The sequence below is a fragment of the Neodiprion lecontei genome, chromosome 2 (genome assembly GCF_021901455.1).
Source record: "Neodiprion lecontei isolate iyNeoLeco1 chromosome 2, iyNeoLeco1.1, whole genome shotgun sequence".
Taxonomy (NCBI): domain Eukaryota; kingdom Metazoa; phylum Arthropoda; class Insecta; order Hymenoptera; family Diprionidae; genus Neodiprion; species Neodiprion lecontei.
Window position 1 is genome coordinate 39198718 of NC_060261.1, and position 14168 is coordinate 39212885.

Consider the following 14168-nt stretch of genomic DNA (forward strand, 5'->3'; position numbering starts at 1 on the left):
CTGAAAATAAGAACAATTAACTTTTTCCTATATAATAAATGAGAATTAGGCTGCTCTGTATCGATTCGATGAAACGCTCGATAACCTATTGAGGTAGCAGATAGTGCAACTCGACGCTCGTGCCCGCTGGAATCTTTGAATCATAGATGACCAATTTGAACGGCACTGATTCGCGTGTGACAGATACTGCGAGGCTTTTATCACGCCTCCGTGTCCCTAATAAGAGCTTGCAAAGAACATTCGTACTACAATTCTCGACCGGGATTCCTGGCCACGTGTACAATACGTAGGTACATACACGTGTGTAGGTAAGACACCATGCTGAATTTAGAAATTCTCTTTCTTAGAGACAACAAATATACGTAAGATCAAGTTAATAAGGGATAAAAAAAAATTGAGATCTACGAATAATAATGTTAATCTGTCATAAAAATATTAGAGGTTGATTTTCTGATTTTTCTGTCGTTTCTCAACCGCGTATGAAAAATGAAAATGGAAAATTATAAGTGCGTTTTAAATTTTTGTGTTTATTTGATTATATTGTTGTTTAACAAAATTTTAACAAAAAAAAAAAACGTGCAATTTGATGGGATTGCTTTGTATTACGAACTACAGAGCTGTAGGTTTTTTTGATTTTTTTTAATGAAGAATACGTATTTTTAACTATGAAGGAAAATAATAATGAAAAAAAAAATATTGTAAGTGTAAACTGACGCGAGCTGCATAAATTCCTAAACACTCGAACACTCGAGCAGCATCATTCCGGATAGGCGTCGGATTTCCACTCATCGCATTCCATCGTGCCGGAGGCTTATATGCTACACGTTAACGAGTAACGGCCGGAGAACTTCGACGTGATGTGACCTAAAAATATCTGAGATTTGCCAGCAGTGATGGTAATAAAAATAATAATGATAATAATGACGACACGGTGCGAGATTACGACTTTTTCCTCTTTACCGATATTACAATTACGTGTTACATAACCAACTTAAGTTCCTCACTCGTGGTGTACAATAATTTTCCTAACCGATTTCTTATAATGACATCACTTTCCTCACCCGATCGTACGAAAGCTTCGTGAATTATAACACCACTGCTAATTTTCGCACGAAGCAAATTATCTGACGTAATACTATTTCTATTTGATTTAACGTCGAGCCATCTGTTGAAAAATGGCGAGTAATTATACGTGGATGTATAAGTGGTGAGTCGGTCTGTACAAGCTATATAACGCCAGACTGTTTTCTGCAAGCTCGAGCCGCCGTTCGAAAAGATAGCCCGAAAGCCGGCTTGACATCGGGAACCAATTTGTTTTGACGTTTGGGTAATCCGTTTGTTGCCAGATTTTCTAAGCTGTTATTAATTGGTCAAGATTCTTCGCGTCTCGAGCGTTGACAGATAACGTCTTTTACATTGAATTATCTAAATGTTGGTAGTTTTATTTCATTCTATTTTCCCGTCAATACAGCTGCAGAACCTCCGATGTCGTTATACGTCAGGCAATGAACGCATTCGTTTGATCCTCGTTAACTCGATACGACGTGTAAAAAAAAGTTTCATATTCAACGAGAAAGCTGAAGGGGCTGGAGACGATCTCATTTCCGAACCCCATTTGGCACTAGGGAACGTTGATTATACGTAATACTAAAAGCGAATTACCTCCAAAAGGTGAAAAGATCTAATCGCTAATATATCGACTCAGGTCGTGTTAGAATTTACCGGGAAATTGAAAAAATTTGTAAATGTATTGTATACGTATAGTATATTTACACCGAGTTTTTTTATCGGCGTAACTCCGTGTTCCGAAGAATTTGTCCTGCGGATTTCTTTATACAGGCGATATTTGTTGACACGTTTACGAATTAGGTACGTGTTTCTTGAATAATGCACGAGCAAAGATTCCCGAAGCTGACGAGGTGAAAGCTCGGGGCAAAATTTAAATTTGCAAAAGTTTCTTCGATGAAGAAAAAACAAAACAACTTACGGAATTTTTATTCACCGAAGAGAGTGATCGAGATGTTGAGAAAACAAGCAAAGTGTCTGATTACACGTTTCTCTGATACCGAAACTGAAAATCAATGATCCAGATAATTATTCTGTGCGCCGGTCCGGTTATCCGGCAGGGAAGAAGAATTTGCAGAGCAGCTGCTGTAGCGTAAACTTCTGCAGTGGTTATAATATCCCAGAAAAAGTGAGAGAGGGAGAAAGAGACAAAGACAAAGAGAAAGAGAGAGAGTTTTGCAAAATCAGCGATATTAAATTTCTGGTAAGTACGAAAAAAGAATGCAGACGAGGGATGGAAACGAAGACTATAAAAAAGGATCCCAAGCCGTGATAAAAGAATCAGAAATATCCGGCGCGCAAAGCGAGCCCTTGGAAAGCAGCAATATCATAGTCTGGAATGTTTGGAAATAGCCTCATCTCTCTCCCTCTCTCTCTCTCTCTCCACGCCTCTCCTCGCTCCACTCCCTCATCCCCCTCCCCTCACCCACCCCCGCGGCCGCCAACTCGGATCTAGAAGCGGCCGAGAACCATCCACACAACGGCATCAGCGGGAACGAATTGGATCCGGCGTGCTTTCGAACAGGCCGCAAGCTCCGAGCTTGCGGCTCGACTGTTACACCCACGCCACTCAAAAACCGCTATATTCCGAAACCGCGGGACGCATTATAATTATACAGCATCGGACGCGTTTTCGGTGCGCCCCGGCTCTCGGTTTTCACCCTCTTCGTCAGCCACGAGACACGTTACGATTGGCTGAAATTTTCACGCCGGGAGGCAGCATTATAGCCGAGTGTCCGCGGCTTCAATTCGCATCGCGCTGCACGTTTTTGGTACGTTCCTCACTTTGCCTCCGAGATCTTATAAAAGTACGAGCTACACCCGGCGCACACGCTAGTGTCAAGCCACTCTTTATCTCGTCGCAAAGTCTTCCAACTCACGCCGGACCAATCATGGTTTGTCTAGATATATTTCACTCCATTTATTAGCCCAACGGTTGTCAGTTGTCCCAGCCTCGCGTTACCCGACAATTTGTGCCCTTTTTGTTTGTGCTCCCTAATTGGACTGTCAACCTCGCGGGATGCAATCGGAGTGCCCAGGGCGTATCATTGTTTCAACAAAGCGCATTTGATAAGCCAATAGTTTTTCATCGTTAGGATGTAAGTGGCTAATGTTCATCGGCGTGACAAGGAAAATGATTTCTCACTCGTTCGCAGCTTTCGTTCCATTTGAAAATTATCTCGGGTTAAGAGCAATGATCTTCATACCGTTGTGGAAATTATGTGTAAATCAAAGCCAATGTTTGTCTCGAGTTTTCAGAAAATGGAATCGGTTATATCAGAGAATTGATGAACTCTTTGGTTGCGAGGCATAATTACCAGGATCACTTTGTCCAAATCAGCGAAAATAGTTGAAACGTTTCGTTCGTACATTTGCAGAAAAGAGTGGAGGCGTCGCTTCGGGGAAAATTTAAATCATCTCGATTTTGAACCTACGAATATTGAGGAGAAACGCCAATATCTTGTCCCCGTTTCTAAGCACACATATCATTGTCACGTGGCAATTTCCTTTGATGTTCGAACGGCGTCTCGTTTACGCTTACGGTCTCGTAAAGTGGTGCGATCCGTTTTATCCTATTTTCGAACAACTATTTTTGTGCGACATTTGTTACACCGTAGTGCATCTCAATTTTTTCCCCTCTTCTTTTTTCTTTTTCCTCGATCAGCGGGAACGGAATTCAGATTTGGAATTGAAATATGTATCAGGCGCCTTTTCTCGTTACATTGTTCATCATATTAAATGTGGCAAATCACATTGATCCAGCGGAAATATGCTTTGCAGTAAATCGTGCGAATAATCGCGGCCAATTATGTTGACGACCAGAAAAAAAAAATTTTACTCACCGACTAATCTAGTCTGTTCTCATTTTTTTCAGGATGAGGAACAAGTTCAAAGTAAGTACCTTAGAAATTAGCCGAAATAATGAAGATGAAACGATGAAATCGGAGTGCTACGTGAAATCCGACTGCAATATCATTTCATTCCTGGTTGGCTGTTCACTATACTCTCAGAGTATGTGTAACGCATAAACACGGAGTGAGGTCGATTCATATTTAAAAATAAATTCCCCGTTTTTTCATCGCGGAGTACGTATCGACTAACCATATGTGGCGAAACGAAAGGGAATGAAATAGCAGCAGCATTCGCAGTTCCATCGATTACCTTGTCGCGTTCCTGATCTGTATAAGTGCATGGATTATTTTTATCTTCGCAGTGCTCAGGAGAGCTTTCTCCATGTTCGATTCGACCAAGGCGGGTAAAATCGAAAAGGAGAAGGTCAGGACGATCCTGAACACCCTGGGACACACCTTCGACGACCAAGAGTTGGAGGTTCTATTGGAACAGGAGGACGAAGACGGTACGTTCTCAGTCTCATTCCGCTATTCCACATAGCGTTGATAAAATATCAGCTCTCGCGTAAAAATTTACCGTCGGTTCGTTTCCGGTGTAATTATTCCCGGCATAACCCGCGGTGAAAATTTCATCATTCGCGTTGCGTGGGCGCCGGAAAATACGAGGTATTATATACGTAATATCTACCCGTAATCCGAACGAAGATAAAAGTCTCTAATCAACGCAAATATGATCTGTAAAAAACCGCTACGCCGAGTCGTGAATAATCGAAAATAAAAACGCGCAATACAGAGAGAATATTCGAGTCGTACTTCACGGTTATATTGCTCAATTATGCATCTCACCTATTATGCAGAGAAAAGCGCCCTACAGCCGGGTTAAAGAATATGCAGAAAAGCCGGGCCGGATGCATTGTGTTCGTGAATAGAAATGTGCATTCGCAAATACATAAGTCGCTCGCAGTATGTAAGAGTCTTTTGTACAATCGCCGACAGGCACTTTCACGGGTGTGAGTACGCGGGGCTTAGCTACCTATGGGAATCTAGTCTTTGATCGTTTCTGGTATGGAAAGAAGAGAGGAAAAGAAATAACAACGCCGGATAAAAGGGGAAAAACGTCCGTGACAAAGGGGAGCAAATTGTACTTCTGCGATGTTGCCTCTCTGCACAGCACGAGGGTGAAATTTTCTTTGAAATCCACCGAATGTTTCGGAGGAAATTGCGGGGTGATAGCGGCGGTTAATTGACTTATCTAAAATAACATTACCGAAATGGAGAATCAACGTTTGGCCGAAATTCGCGTGATTAACAGAGAGCGTCAAGTGGCGGAGTGTAACGCGATTTTGGGATGCGTGGAAATCGCCTTGCCCAGGCTTGAGGGGACAATAGCCTGGAACCAATAAAGTCCGTCCCTTGATTTGGCGGCGTATCTGGTTCTCATTGGCATGCAGATCACGTACTGTGATCGTTGTCAACACCGCATGGCCACCTCTTGGTCAATGGATCCGGGCTCAAACAGTGCGCACTCAATTCGGCCGTTCGGCGACGAACCGCGACTCGGTGATAATGGGCGAAATCCGTGCGATCAAGCGATTCCTGGCTGATGGATCGCGATTTTTCCGCAGGTAGCGGACACCTCAACTTCGACTCCTTTTACCGCGTGGCGAGCCACTTCCAGGAGGAAGACGACGAGGCTCTGCAGAAGGAATTGAAGGAGGCCTTCCGGCTCTACGACAAGGAGGGAAACGGGTACATACCAACCAGCTCTCTGCGCGAGATCCTCGCCGCTCTCGATGACCAAATCACCCCCGATCAGATGGACGGCATGATCGCTGAAATCGACACCGACGGCTCGGGAACCGTAGATTTTGACGGTGAGTGAAAAATCAGTTGTGAAAAGACTTAATTGGATTCCCGAAAATTATTTAATTCGCAAGGTTATTGCAAGAAATACATTTGTGCACACGCTGTACGTTGCTTTCAATTGCGTCTCACTTCAAGGCTAGAACACACAGCGGCTCTGAAATCGCAATTAATTGCGAAAATGGGCCGCGTGGTTCCGTATTTCCAGTGAACGACGTCACGAAGTGGATCCAGGCGATCTCGATCGCCGTCAAATCGAATCGAATCAAATCAAATCGAGTCCTCGGACTCTCCCTCGAAAGTCCTTGGACCATAAATCGGGTCAACAAGTCGAAGGTGCATCCGTCCAATCGAGAGCAGTGGACGAATCTCTCAGTTTCCTGCAGTCGCACCGCACAAGCTGCGAGAATAATCATATCTTCCTCGAAAATTTAATTACACCGGCGAGCTGAAGCTGAGAGCTTGGGCACGGCGAATTAATGTTTTGATTACATATACGGGATTAGCGGGCCTTCCCTGTCTCTTCGATGCAGCGGGAGAAATTCCGCAAAGATTTAATTACGGTTGCTTTGTGTCGTGGATATCATTCCATGATCGCGCGGCCTCTGCCGGAGTGGATTACGGAGCCCGGCGTGCAGGGTATCTTAATATCAACCCTCGGGGCTCTTTCAAAAGCTACAGGATGACCTATTTCCTCCTTCCCCCTTTACCCGAGGAGGTAATCTTCCGGCGATCCCTGCAATATGTGCATCCTGAGCCGTCGGCTTCGCGCATAGAATTGTTGAGCCCACTTCAAAAGGCTCTTTCAAAAATCAGCGAGCTCCGCGTCGGTGATATTTGCTGGAAGGATCGCCGCTGCACTCGACCTGGCGTCTGCGAAAATCCCGAAAACTTGTATTCGCATTGATAAATTCGGAAGCAATCGGCGTCCGATGAAATTTTTTGTAATCTCAAGTATCTCTTGGTTTTTTTTTAGCGATTACTTCATACGTCGCTTTCATTTTTGTTACAGAATTCATGGAGATGATGACCGGCGATTAATCGCGCTGATTCGGAGTATCTAGAATTAACCGAATTACCTAAAGACCGTTTTCCCGAAGTATCCGCAATATCATCTGCTATACGCTACGTCGAACCTGAACAGCGATTCGCGTATTTTAAATACTGTGTAAATTTCAATTATTACATTGTATAAATCGTTTTTTAAACGTTCTACGTGTCATTGATTTTCTACGATAACGAAAGTCACGCTTGTGCGGTTTAAATATTTCTCATTCCCCGCTAAGCTGTAAGACTTAAAGCTCCGACGGTGCAATGAGGCGAATCGAAAATCGAGGAACGAACCGCACTTGAGAAGCGTTTCAATTTTCACGAGAATCTTTCCACGTCGCTAAACCTGGGACGAAATTCCCCTCATCTAGAATTTTCGGCTTGCAGCAATCAATCACCTCGAAACGGGCCGCATGAAAGCTCGAGTGCCATAAAGCGATCCGAATACGCCTAGATCGAAACATACGCGTCTCTGCCAATAAGGCATGCTCTTTTCACCATTTTTTTCTTCTTTCTTTCATCGATTCGCCAATCGGCCCGCCGACTCTTTTAACCGACACCCTTCCTCCCGCATTCACGCGTTTATCCGGCTCACTGAATCGCCTCGCGTGTTCCCAGCGATCCTTTGAACTCAACGCGCTACTCGCATTGAGCGTTTTTCACGTCATACCGATCGACGATATGACCAGCAATTCACTGTTCATATGAGCACTCGATTGGCAACGATTGCAGATCCGAAGCTAACGCCACTAGGCGAAATGGAAATCATTTATTGCAAGGAGATGTGGAAATGCGAGCCCGAAAGCTGGCTCATCGGTTCGTTCCAATTACAATGAACTCACAATCAATACCAGCCAGTCGGCACGCGTTGTTTAATTGCGTTTTAACTGTTTCGATGCAAATGAGCGGGTCCCAATTAATACAAACCCAAATATTGTCACAGAGGTAAAGTGTATATACATATATATGTGATTAAACGAAAGACAATTTTAGTTCGTCAAATTGATTACACACGAGGAGCTTTCAGCGATGCGTGGATGCACGCCTGCACGAATACATTTCCCGATAACAACAAATCAGCTCACAACCGTCAACGAGGAACCCGCATCGACGACCAAATGGGAAATTGTTCCAAATAAAAATCAACCGTAACGAAAATAATGACATTTCATTATTCACAGGATACCTGAATTCAAACTCATCCGAATCCGTTATAATTCCAATTAATTCGCCGAACGAATTTAGCTAAAAACGATAAGTGGCGTGAATTATTTGCGAGAGCAAAATCAGCATGCCGATTGATCGCGTTTAAATATTCGTCACTCTGATATCACGTTGCGGCTTCGCCCAGGATGCGAGACCTTGAAGGGTGTGAAAGGTTCAGCGTGTAGGGCGTTGCACGTCTCGCCCAAGGGGTGATAGCTAATGTCCCATCTCCTCGACACTCGGTTTCACATGAATCAACCGCCTAAGGTAATCACAATGTGTGTTGATATAGAACTGGGAAATTATACCCTTGAAGACGCCCAGCCGACAATAAGGTTCGCGTAAACGATCGATAAACGATGAAGATACTATGTGCGCATCGAAGCAGGTGCTGACTGCGTTTTATTATTCGCTTTTCTAATCGGCCATGGTGAAGATAAACCCTTGGACAAACTTCTGAAGTACGTATAACTAAGGGGCGAGTTAACGTAGTTAGAGTTTTGTTAGGAATTCGGAGGTTCTGCGGAAATATTATTATTAATCTTGGAGAATTCATACGACTGTGTTTATTGTTCGGAAAATTCTACCGAGTTCAGTTTATTTTCGAAGAAGTGATGGGAAAGGTTCGATGCTCCCTGTTTTCAATTTCACATGCAGTTGACCCGATCCGATCACCTGCTAAATCGCCGATAAAGGGCGGTCCGCTTTTTACCTTTTCATCCTTGAACGACAGTCGATAGAGCGGAAGATACTGTGGAAAGTGTGAGGGGTTGCAGCCAGACGATGAATCGGAGACTTTTACCTCGGACGAGCGAACCGCGTGAGAAATTGAGATAACAATCTCAAGTTTATTCGGTGGTAAATTAATCGGTGCGAACGTCAGATGTCTAATCACCGTTTTAAGTGGCACTTAGGTGACGTGCTTGCGGGCGATTCTCCTTCTCTCAAGACACACTTTTGTGGGGTGCAATTTGTATCGCCGTAAGCCTCGCTAAACATCACGATTTTCTAGATCTCTCGCCTGTATATCCGAACTTTGTTCTAAGATGAAATTCGAACATCAAGAGAATTCGTGAGAAGGTGGTTGAAAAAATCCTGTCGAAGAGAATAAAAAATTGAAAATAACGACAAACTTTGTCGGCCATAAAATAATAACGAAGACTCAATCAGGGTGGCGGCATTTGCTTCGTTAGTCCAGCTGTATCTAACAGCTCTAAATACGGTTGATCTTCAACGACAACAATCTCGGTACTAGGACTTGCGAGTGTTTATATCGAGTAAGTATACCAAATAATCTTCGGACGCTGTGATGTTTTGAAAGTTATCAGTCAGAGCCGAGCGCTCGTATCGTCAGGGCCTCAATTTGTCGATCGGCTCTTACCCGGAATGAGGTAATTTCGCAGCGAGGCGTGTTGCCCCTGATTTATACAAACTGATCCCTCTCCGGCGGAATGGTGAAAAGACTTTGTGACTCGTGACGCGATGAGTTTGTGCTACGATCCGGAAGGATATTGTCTGCCTAATTCTACGAGCTTGCGGGAAGGTGACGGCTTAACTTGCCGAGAAAAATACTTTGCCCCGCCAACGAAAGACGTCCTGCGTTTCAAGGTACATGTAAACTCCGTTATATTACATGCGAAATTCCTCTCAATGAATTTCTGCACTAAATTATTTTTACACCAAATTGCTAACCGCTTATCGAATTGAATTCAACTCAACTTTGATACTGACGATGAACGGATGAATTCGAGTACACGAAATTTGGACGAGAGATGCGTTTTTGGCATTAAGAAAATCAGGAATCAATATACGTAATTGCTCTGAAATTATCGATAATCTGAAATTTGATGGCTGAACATTTTCCTTTAAGCTAATTGTAAGGAAGCATGCGTAGGTGCTTTAATAAAAATGAACTTGCCGACCGACTAGAGCTCGAAGCTTTTCATCCTTTCTTCTGTCGTAGTTTTCGTTTCCAAACTTTTTTGTTCATTCGATAATGAATTGGCGCGAACGAGGCTAGACATAAAGACTAACCGTGTAAGATACCGTACAACCACTCACTGTCAGCTATCTTATGAAAAAATAATGCACACTGTCTACAAGTCTTGCAACCTAAATTCTTCCTGAGGAGATCGTGTGCCTCTGAGGTTGTAAAAAGTTGTTTGTCTGGCTGAAACTGTTACACATACATGGCAGATCATGTGAGCTATGAACAATTGCATACTGATATCAGGAGAGCAAAGTTCTGATACACACGGTATATATATATAACCCATGTGAATATAGCGCCGCGATACCTTGTCGTGCAAATTTGCAATAAATTGTTACCTTCAGTCTGTGCGTGACTCTCATGTATATGTATGTATGCACCTATAATATCATTGTACACTATGCTGCATACGTCGGGCAAACGCGTTAGGTACTCGACACGTGTATAACAACGGCTTATATAATATGACGTGAAGTATGAAGTTAGAAGAATATTTTCCATATTCTTGAAAAATGTCCGTTTTGATAAAAACCAGGATTTTACGGGAATTGGTGCTGTCGAATTTGTAACAAAATTTTAAGTATCCTTATTGATTTTTACAAAAAATTCAACGCGGCAATTCAGAAATATTTTGAAAAAAAATAAGCACATATATTAGCAAAAGTAGTCCGAGATGAATTTAGGATAAATATCTCTAAGAGTGGTAAGTTTATCTCGAATCGTAGAATTTTCTGGAGACTAGAGTGTCTCAGAACTAGAATGAATTTTAAAAAATTAAACAAACCATCGATTCTGCGAAACTAATTAACTATAATTATTTTAATCCGTCATTTGAATGGATTTTTTTTTTTCTTTTAGTTTACTTATATCCTTGGGACGAACGGTTACAAAATTATCCTAATCCAACCTGACATTACTGTTTAACAATTTCGAGTGAAATTGAGCTTCTTCCGAGTTAGTTTTTTTACTGTGTATTCCATTATTGAAACTTATACGACCAAGCCATGTATGGGGGATTCCGTGAAGTTTGCTCTGAGCATCGATCGAGTGCATCGCGAGGCGTTTGCTTCCCGTCGCTTTCATACCCGGAGGTTGTTTGCACTTTGAAAAATCAAAGAGCTGCTTCGAAAGATCGAGGAGCCACTCAGTTTCCTCAATTTTCTATTCCTCCGGCGGTTCTTTCCCTTTGACGGGGCGAGTGCGCCCCGGGCTTTCACCTTTTCACCCCCGCTTTCACACCGCATTATCCCCCCGGTTCGGCCGAGTAATTGCACCCCCGCGTTTGATGAACACCGCAGATTCCCACGCGACAGGATTTACCGGACGTGATTGATTCTCGCCGCCGTAGCTGCTGAGGCATCAACATCATCGCGCGATTTTTTCCCGTTTCAACAGTTCAGTCGTACATTTGTCTCTTCCAGATCTCACGGATTACCTGAAATCGGGTTTTACTGCGATTGCGAAATGGTGTGTCTAGCATTTTCAATTTCACCTGTCCGCAAGGTCTTCAATTTTTCTGTTATTCTCTCATCGCTGAAGCTCGGAATAAATCCTTTATTTTTCAAATACGTTTACTTCGATCCTCGAGCTCTGCACTCGCTATGGCATAAAAATACAGAATCAGGCATACACGAACAATCCTAAGAGAAGCGCAATTTTTTTAATGTATTCGCACAGTTTGAAACAAGCATGAAATACCGTCTTCAACAATATTTCAAACGCACGTCAATATCAAACAATCTTGTTCGTCATTTTCCATTCGACTGTTTTACGGGACGTTTAAACGATCATGAAGCCCAGATCCCACCTCAATTCGCGACGCGAGTGCATGAGTGGCGGTTTAATATACCTGTGAAGAAAATTCCGTAGGGAGTGTTTGTCGCGAACACGGAGCAGAATGGCAAGACTGGTGAAATTAATGTGCCAACAAGCTTAGTTGCGCGACTGTAAGTGGCATATGAGAGGGTAGAAGTCCAAGTAGTCTCGAAGTCGTGAGAATGAACGTGCGACGAATGAATAGGACAACGAAGTGGAGCTTTTCGCGAGGAACGAAAAAGCTTGAGGTGTCAAAATCCCACGCATTATCACGGGATGCACCGCGCATACGCGACATACATGCAACGGGGTGAACGCAACGTCTGTGCGAAATGAAAAGGTACGTTATTCGAAAGAGTGGGTAGATGCCTTTAACGTACAACTGCATGTACCTACCGCCGATTGTTTCTCGAGCAACTAGGTCAGCTGGGAAAGAGCCGGTGAGGTCGAGAAGAATTGAGCTAAAAGCTTTTTCTTTCTCGTTTTTCCGTCCATTGTTTTTTCCCTTACTCTTCTCGTATTCTTACGTTTTTTCTTCGCTGCTTGTTTTACCTTTTTTATTCACTCTGTCGCGCAACGACTCGCGACTCGACGGAGGCAAGTCAAGTATGGAGAAAAATATACTCTTGAGAGGCGGTTTAATTGGCGCTGTCTTTTACTTTTCCTCAAACTTGTTATACTGGCCTTATGCCAAAGATCGGATGAACGGGGAAATTTGTGCCGCCGCCGCTCTTATTCAGTCTTGGAATTTTCAGAATAGTACGAGTTCAAAACGTGCCTCGAACATGATCTTTATTGAAATTTCCGACCGGTTATGTGTTTGATGTACTTACGTGATGGGCATCGAAATTTCCACGAACTGTGTGGGTAATAAAAAAGAAGGTTAGGTGTGCATGTACAGGTGATTCATCATGCCATTGCATAACAATCGGTATTCACAATCAGTAGCGAGAAAATGTTTGTCAGTCGTTCGTGTTGCTATTTTATTACTTACGGGGTATTCTAGACCGTTTCGATCATCCGTTTTTCTACAGCAATGTTTTTAATTCAGTCTCGGTGGCCATATTTCGTATTCCCAGCGCTATTCAAATAAAATACACGTCGTTTCGTTAAAATTTATGAGCGAGGTATTACATATTCACTAAAATCCTGTAGTGAGATAATTATTATATATTTACATATGATTGTCTCAATTTCTTTTTTATCGAAAGAAGGTGACAAAAGTGGAAATAAATAAAATACATAAGATGGCAAATTATTACAGTAAATTTTTATTTATCTACGAGTGTAGGAAAAAAACAAAAATCAAAATCGAAACGGTGTAGAACCCACCTTCAATATCTAAATAGATTTTCATATTATGGCATGCATTATTCGAGGAAACTTGTATTTGAAAGGTTAACTCATGCACGAATAACTCGATCGTGTAAAGATTATTATGAAATAGAGCAATTAATTGAAGTAAAAGGAAACAATATTCCAGACGACAATATTTAAAACTGATGCATACGTGCATTAAATACATGTGGCTTTTACGTATGTATATATCGAAGATACGGTTTCGTGTGCATAAGTGTGGACTTGAGAATCGCTCCGAGTTCTCGAATTTCGCAAGATGATTCGCGACGTGTAATTTAGTTTCAATGCTTGTAAAAACCTCGACAGGTGAAACAAATTGTATCTCTCTTTCCGATATTAATAAATATATAAGATTGATAAATTTGATATAATTTTGACGATTATGTTGAAATTCAACGACAATACAACTACAGAAAAAATCGATTTTGTCAAATTTTTAAAAGTTTCAACGCCGACAGATCTTTCATATATGTGTCATGTTTGCTGCAGTGTGTGAGCTACGTCAATAATAGTAATAAATTGTAAATATATTTGCAGAAATGCAATTTCTATTTCTAGGTCTAGCTATATATGTCGAACTATGTGTATAACATTATTTCTATATCTGACTAAGTTGCTATAGGTCTATGTCTAGTTCTAGCTATATCTGGATTATTTCAACTTGATTTTTATGTACCTGACTCAGGCTTCTAAAGCTACTTGTACTGGCGCTGCGAGCCTGTGAACACAAGTATATTCGGTCACTAATCAGCACCGATCACTTTATATTCATTTTAAATAACAGTTTAATAGCGAGAAAGATCGTCTATAAAAGTACCTACATAGGCGTACGGTACAGAGTTTCGTGTATAACTGTGTGGGACACTCACTTTGTCAACTCGGTCAGCTATCGTCTCTGTCTTCTTTGTTTCCAGTAAACTTTGATAAGCAAAATTGATTTTTAATCAGTTATTACTCCATTGCATTTC

The 14168-nt window shown here is 42.1% G+C and overlaps 2 protein-coding genes and 1 long non-coding RNA gene across 6 annotated transcripts in view; 2 read left to right on the forward strand and 1 right to left on the reverse strand.

Moving 5' to 3' along the window:
* LOC107219670 (neo-calmodulin) overlaps positions 1 to 14168 on the reverse strand; it is a 102618-nt gene that overhangs the window by 29321 nt on the left and 59129 nt on the right. For 2 of the 4 annotated variants that reach the window (XM_015657960.2, XM_046732878.1), the window contains one exon: positions 13877 to 13918. The exons of the other annotated variants lie outside the window; for them this stretch is intronic. In XM_015657960.2, coding sequence (XP_015513446.1) covers positions 13877 to 13918 — 42 coding nt within the window. The remainder of the gene's footprint in view (positions 1 to 13876; positions 13919 to 14168) is intronic. 4 annotated transcript variants of the gene reach the window in all.
* Positions 2549 to 6992, forward strand: LOC107219671 (troponin C). The gene is made up of 5 exons (XM_015657965.2): positions 2549 to 2960; positions 3941 to 3959; positions 4280 to 4423; positions 5543 to 5791; positions 6793 to 6992. Exons 1-5 carry the CDS (start codon positions 2958 to 2960, stop codon positions 6819 to 6821), a joined length of 444 nt encoding a protein of 147 aa, XP_015513451.1. The 5' UTR covers positions 2549 to 2957; the 3' UTR covers positions 6822 to 6992.
* The window catches only part of LOC124293142, a 69027-nt gene continuing 64122 nt past the window's right edge, over positions 9264 to 14168 (forward strand). The window contains exon 1 of the long non-coding RNA XR_006903072.1: positions 9264 to 9644. This is a non-coding gene — a long non-coding RNA (uncharacterized LOC124293142). The remainder of the gene's footprint in view (positions 9645 to 14168) is intronic.

Bases quoted from the DNA above. Each gene is read 5' to 3' on its own strand.
- LOC107219671 (XM_015657965.2), top strand. The intron at 4,424-5,542 runs GTACGTTCTCAG...ATTTTTCCGCAG, and splicing joins GGAACAGGAGGACGAAGACG to GTAGCGGACACCTCAACTTC. The intron at 5,792-6,792 runs GTGAGTGAAAAA...TTTTTGTTACAG, and splicing joins GGGAACCGTAGATTTTGACG to AATTCATGGAGATGATGACC.